The sequence below is a fragment of the Gymnodraco acuticeps genome, unplaced genomic scaffold (assembly GCF_902827175.1).
Source record: "Gymnodraco acuticeps unplaced genomic scaffold, fGymAcu1.1, whole genome shotgun sequence".
In the NCBI taxonomy this organism is placed as follows: Eukaryota; Metazoa; Chordata; class Actinopteri; order Perciformes; family Bathydraconidae; genus Gymnodraco; species Gymnodraco acuticeps.
The window spans coordinates 107325-124870 of record NW_022990023.1 but is presented as its reverse complement, the minus strand read 5'-3'; the positions used below and the strand labels follow the sequence as shown (position 1 = coordinate 124870).

The 17546-nt window shown below is 38.7% G+C and overlaps 1 protein-coding gene across 3 annotated transcripts in view; it reads right to left on the bottom strand.

The window, feature by feature from the left end:
* Window positions 1–506: 506 nt before the first annotated feature.
* The window catches only part of LOC117544818 (zinc finger protein 385C-like), a 70764-nt gene continuing 53724 nt past the window's right edge, over window positions 507–17546 (bottom strand). For 2 of the 3 annotated variants that reach the window (XM_034214271.1, XM_034214273.1), the window contains 7 exons: window positions 12051–12205; window positions 10228–10335; window positions 6216–6402; window positions 3574–3948; window positions 2660–2862; window positions 2417–2515; window positions 507–1906 (listed from right to left, as the gene is read on the bottom strand). In XM_034214271.1, coding sequence (XP_034070162.1) covers window positions 1676–1906; window positions 2417–2515; window positions 2660–2862; window positions 3574–3948; window positions 6216–6402; window positions 10228–10335; window positions 12051–12205 — 1358 coding nt within the window. In that variant the 3' untranslated portion in view covers window positions 507–1675. The remainder of the gene's footprint in view (window positions 1907–2416; window positions 2516–2659; window positions 2863–3573; window positions 3949–6215; window positions 6403–10227; window positions 10336–12050; window positions 12206–17546) is intronic. The other variant, XM_034214272.1, reaches the window with a different exon arrangement.

Genomic DNA, 17546 nt, shown 5'->3' with positions numbered 1-17546 from the left:
TCTGTTTTATTTATACTTATACGCTCTTACTTATGTATATTTTAGATTGATAAAAATGTATAATATTTCAGAAAAAGCCCTGACATCTCCGCTCCTATTCAACCCATCTTGCTCTTTTTTTAGCAAAATACCAATAGAGGGCACTAGAGTATCATAAGGTATCGGGTATGGGGCACACATTAGCATGACTTTCCCACTCAACAGTTTCCGGCTAAAGGATTGGAGTTAGAGTTCAGTGACTCTCCACAGTTGATATGCTCTACTGTACTTGATGATTCATTTTGTTAAAAAATGTATTTATTATTTTCTTTTGCCTATGATATCCCTGACCTTTGAGTGATCTCAAATGAGAACAGTATCTTACTGATGATGCAATACTTTTAAGTGTTCTTGCCCATAACTATAATCAATCATGAACTACACCTGTACTCACTGTATATCTATCAGGACTCACTTTCTTATAGAAGAGACTCATATTTGAATATGAAGAAAGAAAATAACACAAGTGTAAAAAAGACAGTACCATTTATAAGTTCATATAGAATACAGTATTGACATTTTTTTCCACATAATCATTTACATTATTGCAATTGATGCACACTTACACTATTCATACATTTGACCAAGGGGCAATTCAAAACAAAATATTGCTTAAAATTATTTAACACAATCAGATGGGAGGGGATTTCTAAAGTAAAAGAAGATTGATTTTTAATACAATTCTCTTACAAAAATAACAGATTTAATAAAGACATCAAAGACACATTAAATAACTTGTGGATTCATGATTTACATTTTGGGGAACAGCACACATCAGCGAGTCTGTTCATATGTCAAGCTGTTGCTGAAAATTATTTATTCACACTAGTTTTTAATCTTATAACTTTAACTAAAAACAAGTCTTGAATGTATTTCCATATGGCGAGAATTCTTGGCATCATATCAGGGTGGTCGTTGATTGTCACCTCATAACACAGAGAGCAAGAGAGAAACAGACAGAGAAATTAATGTATTTATCTTAAATAAATTATAAAGAAACATATACATTTCAGACAATGGCTGTAGACATGTACATTTACTTAGAAGCAATATCCTCAGCAATCAATCTCCTTTGTCATTTCATTAGCAAACTGTATTTTTTCTTGATTTTGGTTATGAAGACTAAAGCAGGAATGAAGTACTGTACGTAAAATTAGAAAGCTCTGAAATTTGAAGAATTTTGGCAACAAACACTTAATTACATTTACTCACGCTATTCTATTAGTCTAGGATTATCTTATAAATAAAACTAAAAGATGCTTGTCAATATGGCTTCCAGAGAGGTCCAGACCCCAGGGATCATGCACTCAACACAAAGTCAAGGGGAAACAGCTGAGTGTTGGTCAAGGGGAAACAGCTGAGTGTTGGTCCTTCCATTTTGAAAGAGGAGACAATATGGTCAGTCAGTACTGAAATATCAATCCACACCAGGGAGTGGGCATACTGTTCTTATGACTAAAACCTGCCAAACATGACATGTTGATATGCTGCCAGCGCGGTCTGCGTTGTGTCCCGGTGTCCATTAGGGGGTCCCGTGCCTTATCCTCACCGACCATGCTTGTCTTTCCTGCTAGTCCAGCTTTGGGTAGGTTATGTCCACTCTACTGTAAGTCCTCCAACCTAACATGGCTCATTGCTAGTAAGGAGAGAAGATAATAGGTGCATGTGTGGCCCTCAGAGGTCCTGGGGCAGGCCTAAATAGTGTTGGGCTGATCAGAGGACCGTGGATGATGGCTGTGGGCCCCTGCGGCAGGCGAAGTCCCAAGGTTCCAGATGCCATGGAGCACAAAGCAGCCTGATTGAGGTGGTTTGCCAGGAACCCTGCCGGCAGGGCCTTGGAAAAGTGCTTCTGCAGGGCCAGTTTAGTCTGAAACCAAAGTCACAGTACATATCAAAATGATCCTGCTAACTGGTTTGCAATGAGATTCTAAGATGCTGATGAGCCGTTATAACTTACCTTTACCTTGTTCCCCATTTGCTAATTAACACTTAACACAGAGTACATCTTGGTAACATGGGAACATCATTAGTTTTGCTTGTATCTAAATTGTTCATACAAATGCATATACATGAAACAACAAATGGACAAATGTCAATTCTGACTTGATGATGCCTCTATAAAAAGGTCAGAGTATCATTAAAGGCATGACGATTCACCATTTAGTAACCATCAATGTCTGTTCAAAATGTCATGGCAGTCCATCCAAGATATGTTGAGATATTTCCGTCTGGACAAGAGTGTGTTTTACCATAACAAATTAATTTATATTTATAAACCACTAAGCAGTCATTAAACTTGTAAATATGTTGACAAGACCAGGAAGAATTGATTATGTTATTTCAAATGTATGTGTGTGTGTGTGTATCAAATTCTCACCGCTAAGATAGCACTGGGCTGTAGTTTATTATAAGGGGTGAACTTCGCCTTGACAGGCTTCCCAGCCAAACGCTCTTTGTGTCTCCTGCTGCTCATGTGCTAAAAAGGGGCAACAATATAAAGTTATTCAGTCAGGACAGCACTGATTAGGAAAACCAAATAGACAAATCTTGAATCGAGAAACACCAAGGTTAGGGTTCTGTAGTCAAATATGTCACATTTATAATATCAGGTTAAACCCACCTGCTTCAGCTGTGTCTCTGAGTTGACGGACACCTGGCACATTTCACAGTGAAAAGGCTGGCTGGATACACCCACCAAGGCTCTGGGCTTGCTGCCCATTCGCTGCTTAATTCGACTGGTGGGCCTGGGTGATGATGACATCCGGACCCTGCGTTGTGACTGGCTGCCCTTGTGACCATCAAGCATCTGTTTGTGCTTAGAGCCTGAATCAGCCAACAAAGAGGACTGAATGTTAGGATAAAAAACTAGCTAACATTAAAGTGGCATTCACGATTCTTCTTGAACGTATCATTATGAAGTCAATGTTGATTGCGCATTGTAATGGCTCTACAATAGTGACATCATCGGCATTCAGATCATTTCTGTCAGCCTGTGGCTTGCGATCTCATGGGAAAATGAAGGCTCGATGTACGGCACACAAAGGAAGAGGAGAGCCTTGAAATGGGCCTTTACTTATGAAGCTAATACAATCATAATAAGTAATAAGTAGGCTCTTTCGTCTGATACAAGACGGCAAACTTTGTATTGGCTCTACATTGTTAACAGCTGGTTTTAATTTGAACCTTTCACAAAAAAAGCCCCAAATATATACACTGAATCAAAAACTCCCAGAGAGATCTGCACCAGGAGGCATCTAAAAGAAATAGCTAACATCTCATCCAAAAATCTTACAGTATATACGGTTTCTAGGTCAAATTGGAATATTTATGGTTGTGTTTTGCTTTGGACGGTTGCCATGTTGCAAACTACATTTCGATCTATTGTATCCTGGGTTGTTGGTAGCTGTGAGGAAAATGGAAAGCAACACGGCTGTCTTTGCAACAGCAGTGCCCACAATGATGCCAATTGGAGACATTAAAGGGGAAAAGTTGTCTGTTTCCACTAAATAATATCAGTAGTATTGTAGGACATACCACTACAGTGAGCCTCCAACTGTGAGCTCGAATTGACCGTCACTTTGCACGTAGGACAGTGAAGAGGTTTTTTGTTGCTCTTGGCCTCCTTAGTCTCTTCCACCTTCCCCACCACCTCCTTCTCACCTCCCGTGGAGCTCCCCTGAGGGTCAGGTTGAGGGGCTGAACCGGACGCCGGGCTGCACTCCTCCACTGGAGGACTGTCAGAAGGTAGATCAGGAAGCTGAGAGTCGGCGCAGATTTGTGGAGACAGCTGAGGAGACCCGAGTGAGGAGGAGTCTGTGGGTAAGAGCTGTGAGGACGGAGAGGGAACCAGTGGGCTCTCCGCCACAGTTTCTGGTTGCTGCTCTGCAGGTTGGGAGGAGGTACTTGGGCCTGAGGAAAGACAAATAAACAAAGAAGTTACACTTTGAGTTACAATATGATATGTTTTTTTATTATACGGTTAAACGTTAGTAAATGCAAAAGCAAAATGCAAAAAGTATGTAAAGTTATTCTGATGATGATAATTAGTATTGTAAAATAAAAGTTATTATACAGTATTTTTCAACATTTGTATCTACTTTAGGAAGACATATTGTTACAATCAGTCATTATCTTTCTATATACATTACCAGCCTTCACCAGCCTTCACTCAATAGAGAGGCGAAGTCCCGCCCATCTACTTCCCACCCATGGGACCTTATTTCGGAAAAATTATGCATTGAAGTCAATGGGGAGAAAAAGATTATCTTTCGATCCCGTTTGAATTGTGCCACGAATTACACGTATGATGTTTGTAAATCTTTAAAATGAATTTCCATGTCAAAAAAGTCAGTTTGTCGTAAAACTGTTGAAATATAAGACTATGAAAAATACACAACTAGAAAGACTACAAATCCCAGTCACGCATGCTGGCTCTTACAGAACCGACTAACTCCCCTTGTGTGTATGTACAGCTCTCAACATGCCCAGACTTGTAGTGATTTTCACCTCGTTTAATACTTTTCACCTCATTCTGAAAGAAAGGAGTGAAATGTGCCAACGTGACGGCCGTCTTGGTGTGTGGTGTGAGACGGGAGCGGTTAAACACAAAAAAAGTGTTACTTCACAGTTTTACGACACATTTCTTTTTTTTTTACTTGCAAAATTTACTTTTAAATTGACAAACATCATATGTGTAATTCATGGCACAATTCAAACGGAATCGAAAGATAATCTTTCTCTCCCCATTGACTTCAATACATACTTTTTCCGAAATAAGGTCCCATGGAGCTCCCCGGGAAAGGGAGGGACTTCGCCTCTCTATGCCAACAAAAGGTTTAGTTGAAAAAAACGTCAATAAACACCAAATATGTGGGTAAATCTTCATTATTTTGAGTTATAATATACACTGCTCACAAATCCTTTTTTTCTAGCTTTGAGATCATTACGCCTGTAAAGCCACAGCAAACAATACAGTAGAGTTAACAACAACAATCAATTAATTTTACACAATTGAGATATAAATACATATTTTCTTGACTAATGCAATCCTCTTTGTTTTATTTTCTTATCTGTCTTTTTGTGGCGCCGACAAGTCATTTTCTGTTTTTGTTCTATATCTTAATAAAGTCCTGATATTATACTTTTTCTTTTTGCTCTCTTTTCTCTTTAATTTGTGTACACTTTCCTCCCTTTTTATTATTTTTTCTGAATCAATCTTCCTCTGTCTTTGTCAATTGTTCGTTATCTTTGCAGCAGCTCACTCTGTCACCATCAATCAAAAACCATGGCAACCCCTGAAAGAAACAAGCTTATCATTGTGTGGATGGAAGAAAAATGATAGGGGCGGAAGAAAATGGGAGGGGGAAGATCAATTATTAAAAGAAAAGCTAGACAGAGTAAAGAAAGGAAGATGGTGACTTTTCCTTATTAAAGAATGAGAGGTGGGGAGACTAAAAGACAATAAGGGCATGATCTATCATCATTTTTGTGCAGTACAACATTCACCAAGGGGTTGGATAAAGAGACATATACATTAGGTGGCCTTCTAAGTGAACATAGTCTTCAGACTTTTATTCTCAGTATGACGTCAAATATGGAAATTGCAAAGCTATTCTCAAACCTACCAACATTTAAATTCAAACTTCTAATCTTAATTTTTTGTTGCAATAAGATAAACATTTGTTCGCCTTTCCGTGCATCTGCTGTTTTATTTTTTGTTAATGGCCTCCTCCTCCACTACTACTCTAATTAAGTCAGATTTTGATAAGAAAACATGAAGGCGCACACTACTCCTACTCTTCTCTCTCCCATAATGTTCTACTCCACCCTTTGACGTGCCCATTAGCAACCGACAACACATTTCATTATAGGAAAAATGAACTGTAAGTAGGTGTTGCATTGAGTCAAAATGAAAACTCAAAGTCAGTAACACCACTACATCGCTCCTTAGATAGCATCTATTTTTCAGGTGCTTTAAGGCTTCACATCTTTGCTTGATGGGAGTAATTAACTATCTGACATAGCCAATGATAGCAGCACAGGTAATCGCTGCTAATTAGCCAGTTGACTGAGTGACAGCTTCCCAAGCTTTAGTGCCGTTTATGTCTCTCCAATTAACACTAATTGCTTAGAAGAGGGAGAGAGTGGCACCTTAAAAAAAAAGGAAAGATTTATACCAGTTATATCTTTTAAATTTGAGTCCGTGGGCTGCGCTGCTCCTCCTCCCATCAGCCCCTTCTCTCGGTCTCTGTCTTTTCCAGTTATGGATGGGTTCTGTCCGTTCTTCTGCCGGTTCCTCTGCGTCTCCAGGGCCTTCAGCTTGCGAGCATGTTTGTGACCCTTGTAGTGGGCCTCTGCCTGAGTCTAGCACACACATATAAGGGCAGAACAAACAGAAGAGAACGTGAGTGTACAGTATATGAATAGAGCCACTGACATGATTACACTAATGAAGGGCAGCAGAAATCAGTAAAGTGTAATCTTTCCATCTGTTCCATCTCTTTGGCTTCACATGCTTCCATGGAGTTCATGCGATGAGAATTTGACTCGAAGGAAAAGTGACATCGCCCTTTTTGATCATCATCGCCGTCACGGTTGTGCACAAATGAGCATCAGATGACATCTCATGACCATCCTCTGAGCCCACTGCCTCATCTCCCCACTGATTCGTTATGACACAAAATGGCCCGTGTCCGTTATATTCTGCCACAGAAAATGACCTCTGTGCCTCCCTATCAAGAGAGGAAAAACATTTGTGGCAGTGCGAACACAGATGCATGCAGATAAGGGATCCCAAAATGGCTCTTGATGGCTTTAGATAAAGCTTAATGTATTGGACAGAGGATCTAGCCAATAGAAGTGCACCAACATAGAAACAAAACATGTGAAGCAGAACACAATTATCTGGTAATCCATAAACAGTTAATATTTACACACAATACAGCACATATTTATTTGACATGCTCTACTTAGTTTCAGGAAACAAACAGCAATATTGTAAAGCATTTTGTTGATTCATTTGTTTCTCAAAACAAATATCTTCACAATAGGTTATATAGCTTTCCTGTTTATTATTCAATAACATTTTATGATCACATAGCTTAATTCATGAAAAATGAGCAAACTCCATCCCGAGAGGCTGTTTAAAAATGTTAACTCTTTGTAACTAGAGGAAGAAATATATAAGAGTAAATGTTTCGTATTCATTGTAAGAAAATCAGGTGTTACAATAGGACTCTGAAACGCAAACACAAATGAAATTCATCAGTTATTTATTCTATTTTTTACACCTGTGCTTTTTATTTACTGTGGTATCTCAAGTCTTCTGAGAGTTATGACCTACTCTCTGAAGGTGAAACGTTCTGAAAGCTTCATTACCTGGAGAAACCTAGACATGACATAAAGGATACAAAACAAGCAGAAGTCATAAAAGATGGGTCGAGAGATATTCTAGATTGTTGTTATTGTCAACCAAAAACCAACCATTTATTAACTTTACACATTTGTTGAGCCCCATTTCCTTAGTTACAATGAACATGGGCACTGTAACATATATTTTAACAAACTGGCATACACACGCTAGACCTTATGTGTATTATTAATATGTGTTTGAGTAACACGCTTGACATGACTGGCCGTTTAAAGAAGTAATTTATATACACAATAATATTTATGGGACATTTTTAAATATTTCAATATGGATGAATGTTCTTGAGTCCCGCAGACAAGGTAGTGATGTTGAGTGGACTTTGTTATTTTCATGAGATCTGATAACAATAACAAGAACGCAAACAGAACCAGTCTCATCATTTAAGATCACACATTTTTTCAACACAAATGCCGTTCTGTATATTAAAGACACAAGTGCACTCCCTACATTGTCACATAGTCTGCATTTTGAACAGTGTAACAAGACTTGGAGGATCTAGCTTCACACAAGGCCGATAATTTGTCATTGCTCAAATTATCCAGTTTCCAGGCACACACTGTACAGTCTCTGAGCTCAGTGTGCAGATCTTTCAGTGACTGTGTGCACACTCATGGAGTACGATTCTCCCCATCAACACTTTGCATAAACCTTAGGCTGCTACACAAACAGAAAGGGTACCACAGTGGGTCAAAGTGTGTGGCGGGGGGATACAGGGCTGAGCAAAGGGTGAACGACCCCTTTGGCTGCGTTGAATGTCAGTGCACACTAACCATTCAGCGTGATATTTAACTCAGAGAGATACATCTGCTCCCATCCGCATACTGCCATACTATCTGGCATGCCAGTGTAGTATGAGTTCACCATAGATCCTTAGTTAGAAACCTGAAGGAGCCTGTCTGCTGATTCAAGCTGCTTTATGCATTCTCACACCACTGATGCCCAAACCACTGTCCTAGACAACAGGGCAGAATATCATGTGCGATCCTTCAGGCTTGAATCTTTCATGCTTTTTTCAATGATTTTAGCAGCAATAAAGGAATAATTTCAAAATCTTCAAGTCTCTTCTTTTTCTTATGCACACCTGTCATGTAATATAAAGAGTGGAAATCATTTTCACAGCCATCCATCTTTGTCTTCATACAGAAGAAAAGTATTTTACTGTACTTTATGAGCAACTATATACCGTACATAATATCTTACTATTGCCATTACTTGTATTTGTAATCTACTTGTACTTATAATTCTTAACGAACGCAAAATGTAATTCTGTGTTATATATCTTAGCATATTCATATCTACCTCTTACCACTATGCAGGCTGTATGTATACTTCTGTTTATTTGCTTGAGTTGATTCTAATAAAATACCACATTGTGAATTCACTTCTTGAAAACCATCTCTCTATATTTATGTGGTTTGAATTCCTCTCTTAAAACATTTGTTACATTAGGTTTGCTAGTGGTCTGGCTCTAGGGATGCTGGTCTTTTGGTCCACTGCTCTGGTACATACTGAAATATGTTGACAGCTGTGGATTGTTCATGGTTCATAGAAATGAAATCCTAATGACATTTCTGATAATGACTCATAATGACCATTCAAATTCAGCATGATCGACTACTGTTAAATCTACTGCTGTTGTTAGAAATCATGTTAGCTTTGGTTAAAAATCCTAGTTTGTATCAGACTGTAGATTTCCAATGTTTACATTTAAATGACAACCTGAAGTTGTGTGTCAAATATAAATGACGGTGAGTATAAAATATGAAAAGACTTGAATTTATTTTTGAACTATTCCTTTAGTCAATATTCTCTATCAAGGGCATTTTCCAGCCGCTCTGGGCATCCTGTACCTGCCTGTAACCCGTAATCCAACTCCCGGGTCAACCAGCACCCTCAGCTCAGCTGCATGTGACACAGAGGGGGGAGGAGACAGCCTGTTAGCTAGAAACACATTTCTTACAGCAGCATCACTGTGTCCACAAGTCCAGAGCAGAGAGAGGAAGACACAGAGAGAGGAAGAAAGAGGCAGATGAGGAAGTAAGGGAGGTATGATGGACTCACGCTGGTGTCCTGCTTTCTTCAAGTTTTACAAAGAGGAGTCATTGTCATTCCACCAGGTTCCTCGTGACAATATAAATGCAAATATGTATAAACAAAGTCCATAGGCACGAGAGCCAAATGAATAGAAATAGGGAGATGTGATAAAGAGGAAAACCGCATAGAACTAGCTGACTGGTTTCTATTTAAAAAATGGAATCTTTAGAAATATACTGATACGATGAAAAGCTCGCTTCAAGATTGCTTTTAGTCGAATAGGATGCAGAAAATATAAAATATGTTGAAAATGTGTGGACGCTTGAGTGCAAAAATTGTCAGAAATTGGGCCTTAGATGACAGGTCACGAGACAATAAGTGTTTGTGTTTTCAAGTTTAGCAAAGCAGACTTTCAGCTATAACATCAAGGGGGTCAGAGGGTCTAACAGTCAGTAAATACTCTCAAATTGACTTTATTATAAACAAATGCAAGCCCAATTGGTGTTATTAACTAATGCCTACATGCTGCAGAAAATAGATAAGAGTGCTTAAAGGTGTTTTTCACCTTTCCCCAGTGAGTTAAAAAGTAAATCCAGACCTTTCTTCAAGCTTCTGTTCTATCCACTTTCCAAAGTTCAAAGGATGCTCAAAGGGGAATAAATCACATTTGATTCCCTCTGTGATATTAGGGGAAATAATTGAATTGAATGAAGTGTCTGACTCACAGTGGAGTTGAAGCGCAGGTGACAGATGTTGCAGGAGATGATGGGTTTCTTCTTGGGTGGAGCCACGCCAAAGGTGTGGTTGATCACCGCCTTCTGCACTGGGTCCATCTAGGAGGGGAAAACAAACACAGAGACACACATTTTAGTTTCAGAGTAAATGCAAACAGGCAATTTCAGTCAAGCAATTAGCCCAAAAATAACACAGTGACAAGTAACGATGTTGGGGGCCTCCTGCTGCGATAAAGGTGTAAGGTGCACTGTGTGTGAAAAGACATCTTCAATTACAATATGGCCATGACTTTTGGAACGTGCTTTGGTGCTTAGTAGCTTAAATCCGTGCTTTACGCCATTATGAGACGAGGGGGAGGGGAAAGTTGGTTTGGGGTGGTGTGGGTGTAAATAGCTGAATACCTGTGGTGTAGCTATTTTCACTTAGATTGAAGAATGAGATATTCACGGAGAAAATAATGAATGCAAGATGTTTCTATTTTCGGAATAAAATATGTAGAAACTCCTTTCTTAAATTAACACTTTTTAACTCTTTATTACGTCTTTTGTTTATATGTGTAACCCCTACAGGGCAGCTTTGTCAGTTGATTCATATTTTTTTAGCGTCAGGCAGGGTTTTTTTTTTTGCAGCCTCCCACATGCCTGAAACATTTATCGCATTGCTCTGACTGACTCATATGGGTTAAGCTAAAGGTAGACTATGGCAGTCTGTCGCATCTACATTTAGAGTGTCTGTGTGTGTGTGTGTGTGTGTGTGTGTGTGTGTGTGTGTGTGTGTGTGTGTGAGATTATTGTTGAATTCAGAATGTCGGGATAGTATTTTTTCACCACTGGGCAAAGTTATATTTATTTAAGTTATATGTGTAGCTACTTTGTTAACATTTCAAGTAAAATAAAGTTGTCTTTTGCAAAACATTCCTTACTTTTGAATAGCCCTGCTCCACAGTTTTATTTTTATATATTTCTTTGTTTATACAATTGAGTGTACTGTAGCTCAATTATACTGTAATCTAAAAACTAACAACCTTTTTTTTGTTTGAATATATGTTTGGGTATTTCACATTTTGAGATAACAGGAAACAACATTTTTACGAGTGAAGAGGAAACACTCGGAGAAGCATTTTAAATCTCTAAGCCACACTGAATCCAGTAGGAGTTTAGTTTAATGTTGCCAACAATATTCCTTAATCTTTCCTTGGGTTTGGAGGAATAAAAATTAGGGTTCTGTTTTGGAAGGAAATCGCTTTTTGAGCGAGTATTTAGGATAACATGATCTGTCGTGGCTTCCTACCTTGTTTTTCCACCAAGCCACTAGACGCCTTAAACAGACAGTTATAACTAGTTTCTTTCCTTAAATTACTCACAGTTTGAAGTGTTGCTTGGCCCCCGATGGTTTAGAAGATGTTGCGATGTGTTTGCTCAAAATAAAATAACAAACTTTTGCACATGCAACAAAGAAAAATAGGCCTTCACAATATTCAAAAGAAATAGGCAAAACTCAAATAAAACAACACACAACTTAGGTATTCTTTCTTTCTTGATAATGCTTATAACTTCACAACTTAAAGGGTACTTGTACGGTTTGTATGTACGTGTACGGCACGAGTACGAGTACGGTTAAAAACTGTTCCTCGACAGCGTCTCTCAACAGGTTGCCCATCACTGTGGCTTTAGCACAGGCGCCGTGGGAATTGTAGTCCTTTATAGTGCGTTGACTACAGACGTCACAATTAGGTGGCCTTTCTTATAAAATCAAAATACTGGCTCTAACATGATCTTTGTATACAGTCTGTAGGTGTGATATGGTATCTTACCGCGCTGAAGTTGGGGAAGAGGCTGAGCGGCGAGGAGCTGTTGACCCTGAGCGGCAGGAAGTGCTCCAGCTGGGCGTGAGGCCGCGGCTGCAGGGGTCGGCCCGGCAGGTGCAGCGCGCCCAGGAGAGGGTGGAGCTGACTCTGGGAGAGGGCACCTGCAGAAGGGAGGACCACACGCTTATTTACTTTATTCTGTGAATCGATATTTGGAGGGACACAGATTTCACCCATTTGTATTTGACACAACCAAAGCTGAACATCCTTATACACTCACAAGGGTAGAGACATATTTTAACTCACGACATGATATAAGGACCACAGTGAAAGATTCACTCAGTAGAGCTTTAGTGACTTCAGTGGCTCAATAGAAGGGGATAAATAATGAGTCTTTGTGTGGCCTTTTCCTGCTTAACACGTCATGACAAATGTCTCTGGCCTTTAAAAACAGCAGTGGAGTGTGTAAGTGTATTCTGTTCTTCCTGCAAATGGGTTAGTCGACTTAAAGAGAAAAGTAGCCTACTGTATAAGGAGGTTACAAGGCTTAAGAGACTCAAAGACTGTACATTATCAATTTAATGAATATTAGTTAGCTGTTTGTTCCTCACCCATTTTATGTCTTCATGAATATTTTACTTTACTTATGAAGTGTGTTTTAATGCACCCCGTGGCAGTTTGCCAAAAATTCTCCTTCCACATGACCTCTCGTCTCATCACGCCTAATTTTGGTCTGCCTAAATGCTTTCAGACTGCTCATGCTGTTAAAGAGCAGCACAGCCCTGACCTATGTCTATAGACAGTGTCTAGAGTCTGTGCCCCCCCCCCCCCCCCGGAGCGGAGCAGCGCAACTGAAATGATGAGCTTTTGAAGGCTGGCTATGCTTTCATGTTGTCGTTGCTGTGGACATTCTTAATCTACCTTCTTTGGGGGCCCCCTTCTGGTCCGGGGCCCCAAGCAGTTGCCTGCCTTGCCTGTTTGCAAGATGCGCCCCTGTCTATAGACCCAGAGTAAACATGAGTGCGCTCACATTAAAATGCAGTGTTTTACATAAGAATAAACTCAAAGTCCTGAGGTTGTTAAAAGGTCATGTGTAAATTACAGAATATATTAAAAATGAATATAAGTGAACACTTGATCAGGATTCAGTTAATTTGAATGTTTCTTTTATGTATTTGAACTTATTTAAATGTATTTTGATAAGAACTTTTTTAATCAAATATACATTACGGAAGTGTCTTTATACATGTATTAAATAATTTGCAATAGAAATTAAACTTGTGTGTTTTGCTTAGAGCATTACATAATATTAAGTAATGTCACTAGACGTTTCTTCAAATGATATAAAGTGTTTCTTTCCATTTCAAAGTCAGAGCTCTACTTGGTATATGAAGTTAAAATCTGTGGTTACTGAGGGTTGAGATTTGGTCTTAGTGGGATGGAAAATGTCAAGAGGAGTTTGATGAGACAGCTGAAGGGAGCATGGGCTGGTGGGAGGAGATTTCTGCATATAAAAACTGAATGAAATTAACCAATGAAGCCAGAAATACACAACAGATGACGACAGGAGGAGGAAGAGAGATGACTCACTCCCGTTTGATTTGGGAAGATATATGAATGTTTTTTGTGGCGTACAGCACCCAAACACAGATTATAATACAGTTATTCTCCTGTTCTTTAAAGATGTAATACAGTCTTTAAGTTGATTTAATTTTATAGAACTGGAAGCTGCAACAAGAAAGCAATTTCCCCCAATTTTCTGCCTCTGGATTTCAAGGTTTTATCTCTGGGGATGAGACAGGATTAAAAGTCTTTGAGCATTAGCATGATTTTTCTAATCTGGTCCCAAATTCAAAATGGTTCCTAAAGCCTGAGTGAGCAGCACAGAGGAAGAGGAAGGGGAAAGAAAAAACAACATTTGCAGGCCCTAAGAAATTGTATGAATAGTGCTGTAGAGGAAATACTTAAAACAAGCGCATGACTTTAGCAGTCATATAAAAAGAGGTTTACAGAGATCAAAGACGTTGAGTTGCTCCATGCAGGTTAGCCAGTGTGTTTTTATTCATGTATTGTTTTTATATTGTTTGTTGTCAGAGCCTTCAATGACAAAAAGAGCAGCAGTGTTGTGTTGGTTTATCATCGCTTACAGCTGGAAATGCCTCAGGGTCATTTTGGAAAAGCTTGTTAGAATTAGTTTTGAATCTGATTTAAAATAATCCAAACAAACGCTTTATATGGAAGGGAAAATGGAAATCTAGTTTTTAATGTTAAAAATAATCTAAAGACGTGCTCTGTGATGTCAAATCTAAGCTAAGGTTTAGCATACAATGTTTACCATGTTCACCATTTTTGGTTTTAGAGTGTTGCATGCTAACATATGCTACCACTAAAATATAAATCCAGCTGTGGCTAATGGGAAAGTCATTCATTTTTATTAGTCATAAACCAAATTATTGGACGAATCCAAATAACCCAAACTACACTCACCAGTTAAGGATTCACCTCAGAATAGCACTGCCTCACAATCTGAAACTAAAAAGACCCAACTGAACAAATTAAAGCTGCCTGTCTGCAACATTGAACAGCCAACACAATGAAAAGTGAATATCTATCTGATTCAAAGCATTGAATGAAAACTGGCAGTTAAATCTTTGTTTCTACAGACAAGAGAAGGATCTGACCAAAAATACAGCAACAATCACCTCGGTCAAAACACAAGGGAAAGGACGAACAAAAGAGGAAATACTACACGTTATTCTAAGACGAGATAAGATTAACATGTGAAGCGATTTTCACTATAATCAGCTTTTTTTATAGTTAAAAAAAGACAACACTAAACGTAACACCTAATTAACCTAATGAAGCCAAGTTGTTACATCAAATAGCCTACATAATATTACTCCTGTCCTATTTCAGCACAGTTTACATTGTTAATTCAGGGGTTTACAGGCATGATGCAAGCATACTGTGTACTCTTTGGATTAGAATTTGAAATGATTGAAGCTGATTATTAGTGTTGATCTGATCCTGCATGTGCGATGTGCAGTGCAGATCTCTGAGGAGAATACAAATGCACAAAAACACCCAGAGGTTACATGTGTTTACTGATTTCATTTTGTTTGTGATGAATTCCAATTTCATTTAAATGCTCCGCCAGGACCGTTCATGTTCCACTGATGCCAGTAATGTGTATTGAATGGCGTTACAGTGAATCCAGAGCGAATGACAGAGTGGTGAGAAATCAGAGAGTGAAAGAGAGATAGAGGGGAATAACGCAGGCGAATGAGAGACTGTTTTTTCCCCCTCTGCTGGGCCGATGTGCTTAATCTGCCTGTCAGTATGACTTTTGGGGACATTGATTCCCTCTCCTACACAAATCTGAAATTGATCTCATTAATCTCCCACGCATGTATTCACAAAACACAGCAAGGCGGGACGTTTAATTAACTGCGTTTTGCGCCAAAAAAGACTAGAAACCGCTTTCATCTGTGAGAATTTGTACATCAGTTGCTCCAGATTTTCCTTTTTCATGTTTCCCATTTTGTTTACATCCAGAGTGCCACAGAAAAGCTTCATCCTGTGACTTTGACAAGATGGACTAAAGCGGGGGTTATTTTGGTTTCCTCCAATCATGCTGGGAATGTGTTAACCAGCACGGCCATGATTAGTTTTTATAAATAGTCATTCATCACTTTAGAACTTCATGAACTCAATTACAGTGCCTTAAAATAAAAAGGTTGAGTAGAGGGATTAAGTCACCATTAAAGACAGAAAATAACATCAACAAGACCACAAGAGGACGCATCTTCCCTTCTGTTCTGTGTATTTGTGTTTCCCCATTAACTTTGTTTTGGTGGATTGAGGTTTTTAGAAAGAATTCAAGAGTAAAACACATTGTTTTAAAAAGAGCTTAATTTTAAGCTTAAATTTGACATAAGTGTGTTGTCTAGGTTTAACTTGACATTTACTGTAACCTTTTTCATTGGTTAGCTCATAAACTCGTTGGCGTTTTTTTTTACTGCAGGTTAGTTTGCCGAACAACTGCGGGAGCAGAAAAACACTTTTTAATCCAATACATTTTGCTCTTTACAGGGATTTAGGAAACGTTTAATTGAGCGAGGATGGTGTCACTTTAGATTTGTCTTTTCTTTCTTTCTACAAAAGTCATTTCCACATTTGAAAAAGGAGCCGGTTTCTGCTTGCTCTAATCTCCATTCACTTTCTTTTCCTATGGAGAAAGATAGCTTCTTCATGGAAGCTGGGAGTGTAGGTCACAGCAGACAACCTTCCCTTATTGAGAAGGGATAAAAGCGTATGAGCTGGAGAAATTATAGCACCTTAAAAAAAAACTGGGGGAAAAGCTTAATCTCTATTATTTCCAGGATTAGTCTCTGGGTGACTCAACATCACAGCAATGGCAGAGGGAAGGAAATGGCATCTCTTTATGAAGGGCGGAAAAAAAGGGGGGATGAGAGGCTTTCAATGCGGCGAATCAGAGCAAAAGCATCAGAGGAAAGGCAGCTTCGGTTCCTTTCATGGTGAATGCATTTCCAGAGATCATCTGTCTGAGCCAGGCTCTCTGTCTTCAGTCAGAAACAACATGGCGGAGTGGATGCACACTCTCTTTCCTGACGCCTGCCAACATCCCCTGATGAGTTCCTGATGATGTTTGTGACATTAACAACTGTTTCATGTCACTGAATATAATGTAGGAAAGCATAATGATATAATATCATCATTAAAATACGTCCAATGAAATATGCACATCCGACTGCTTTAGGATTGAACGCAGATTCAGGGACATAGAATAAAGACATTGTGGTGTATAATGGATTCCTATGATGTCAAGCATGCAGGTGGAAATTGCAGATTGTTTTATCATTATTATTGTAGGTAACATATTAGAGCTTTGATCCATATCGACCTCAGGTTTGCGACTTTATGGTCTCTTTAATCCTTCAAGTTTGAATCAATTCAAGATTTCTTGTATTGGTTTTATTTTCAGATTCTGGCTTAAGCTTTGTGACAATACATTTGGGTTATTTTCCTTATTATTTAGGTTAAGATGAAGCACAACATTCATTCATAAAACTAACTTGTAAATAAAATATATATATAAAGTCTCCATTATAGTAGGATTTTGATTTGTTTTTGACAAGGCTTCAAGGTCATGAAATGCTTCAGTGGTCCAGGTTAAGGAACCTTTTTGGAAACCACAAATCTGGTAATGTGTTTATTTAATTTCTGGTGTTGAGATGAGGGCCGTAACACATAATAAATCTGAATCAGGGTCAATAGTGTCATTTTAACAATCTGTGTTTAACTAGTTGACATAAGCACTGGCTAAAGAGCCTGTTATTACAAGACATTACATTTTACAACACACCCTTGTAAACACCTCATAATAAGACATCATGAGTATTTTTGACATGTGAAAGGTGTTATCACTCGTAATATTATACAGTATTATTACAATCATAGTACATTTAAGCCACTGCTGCA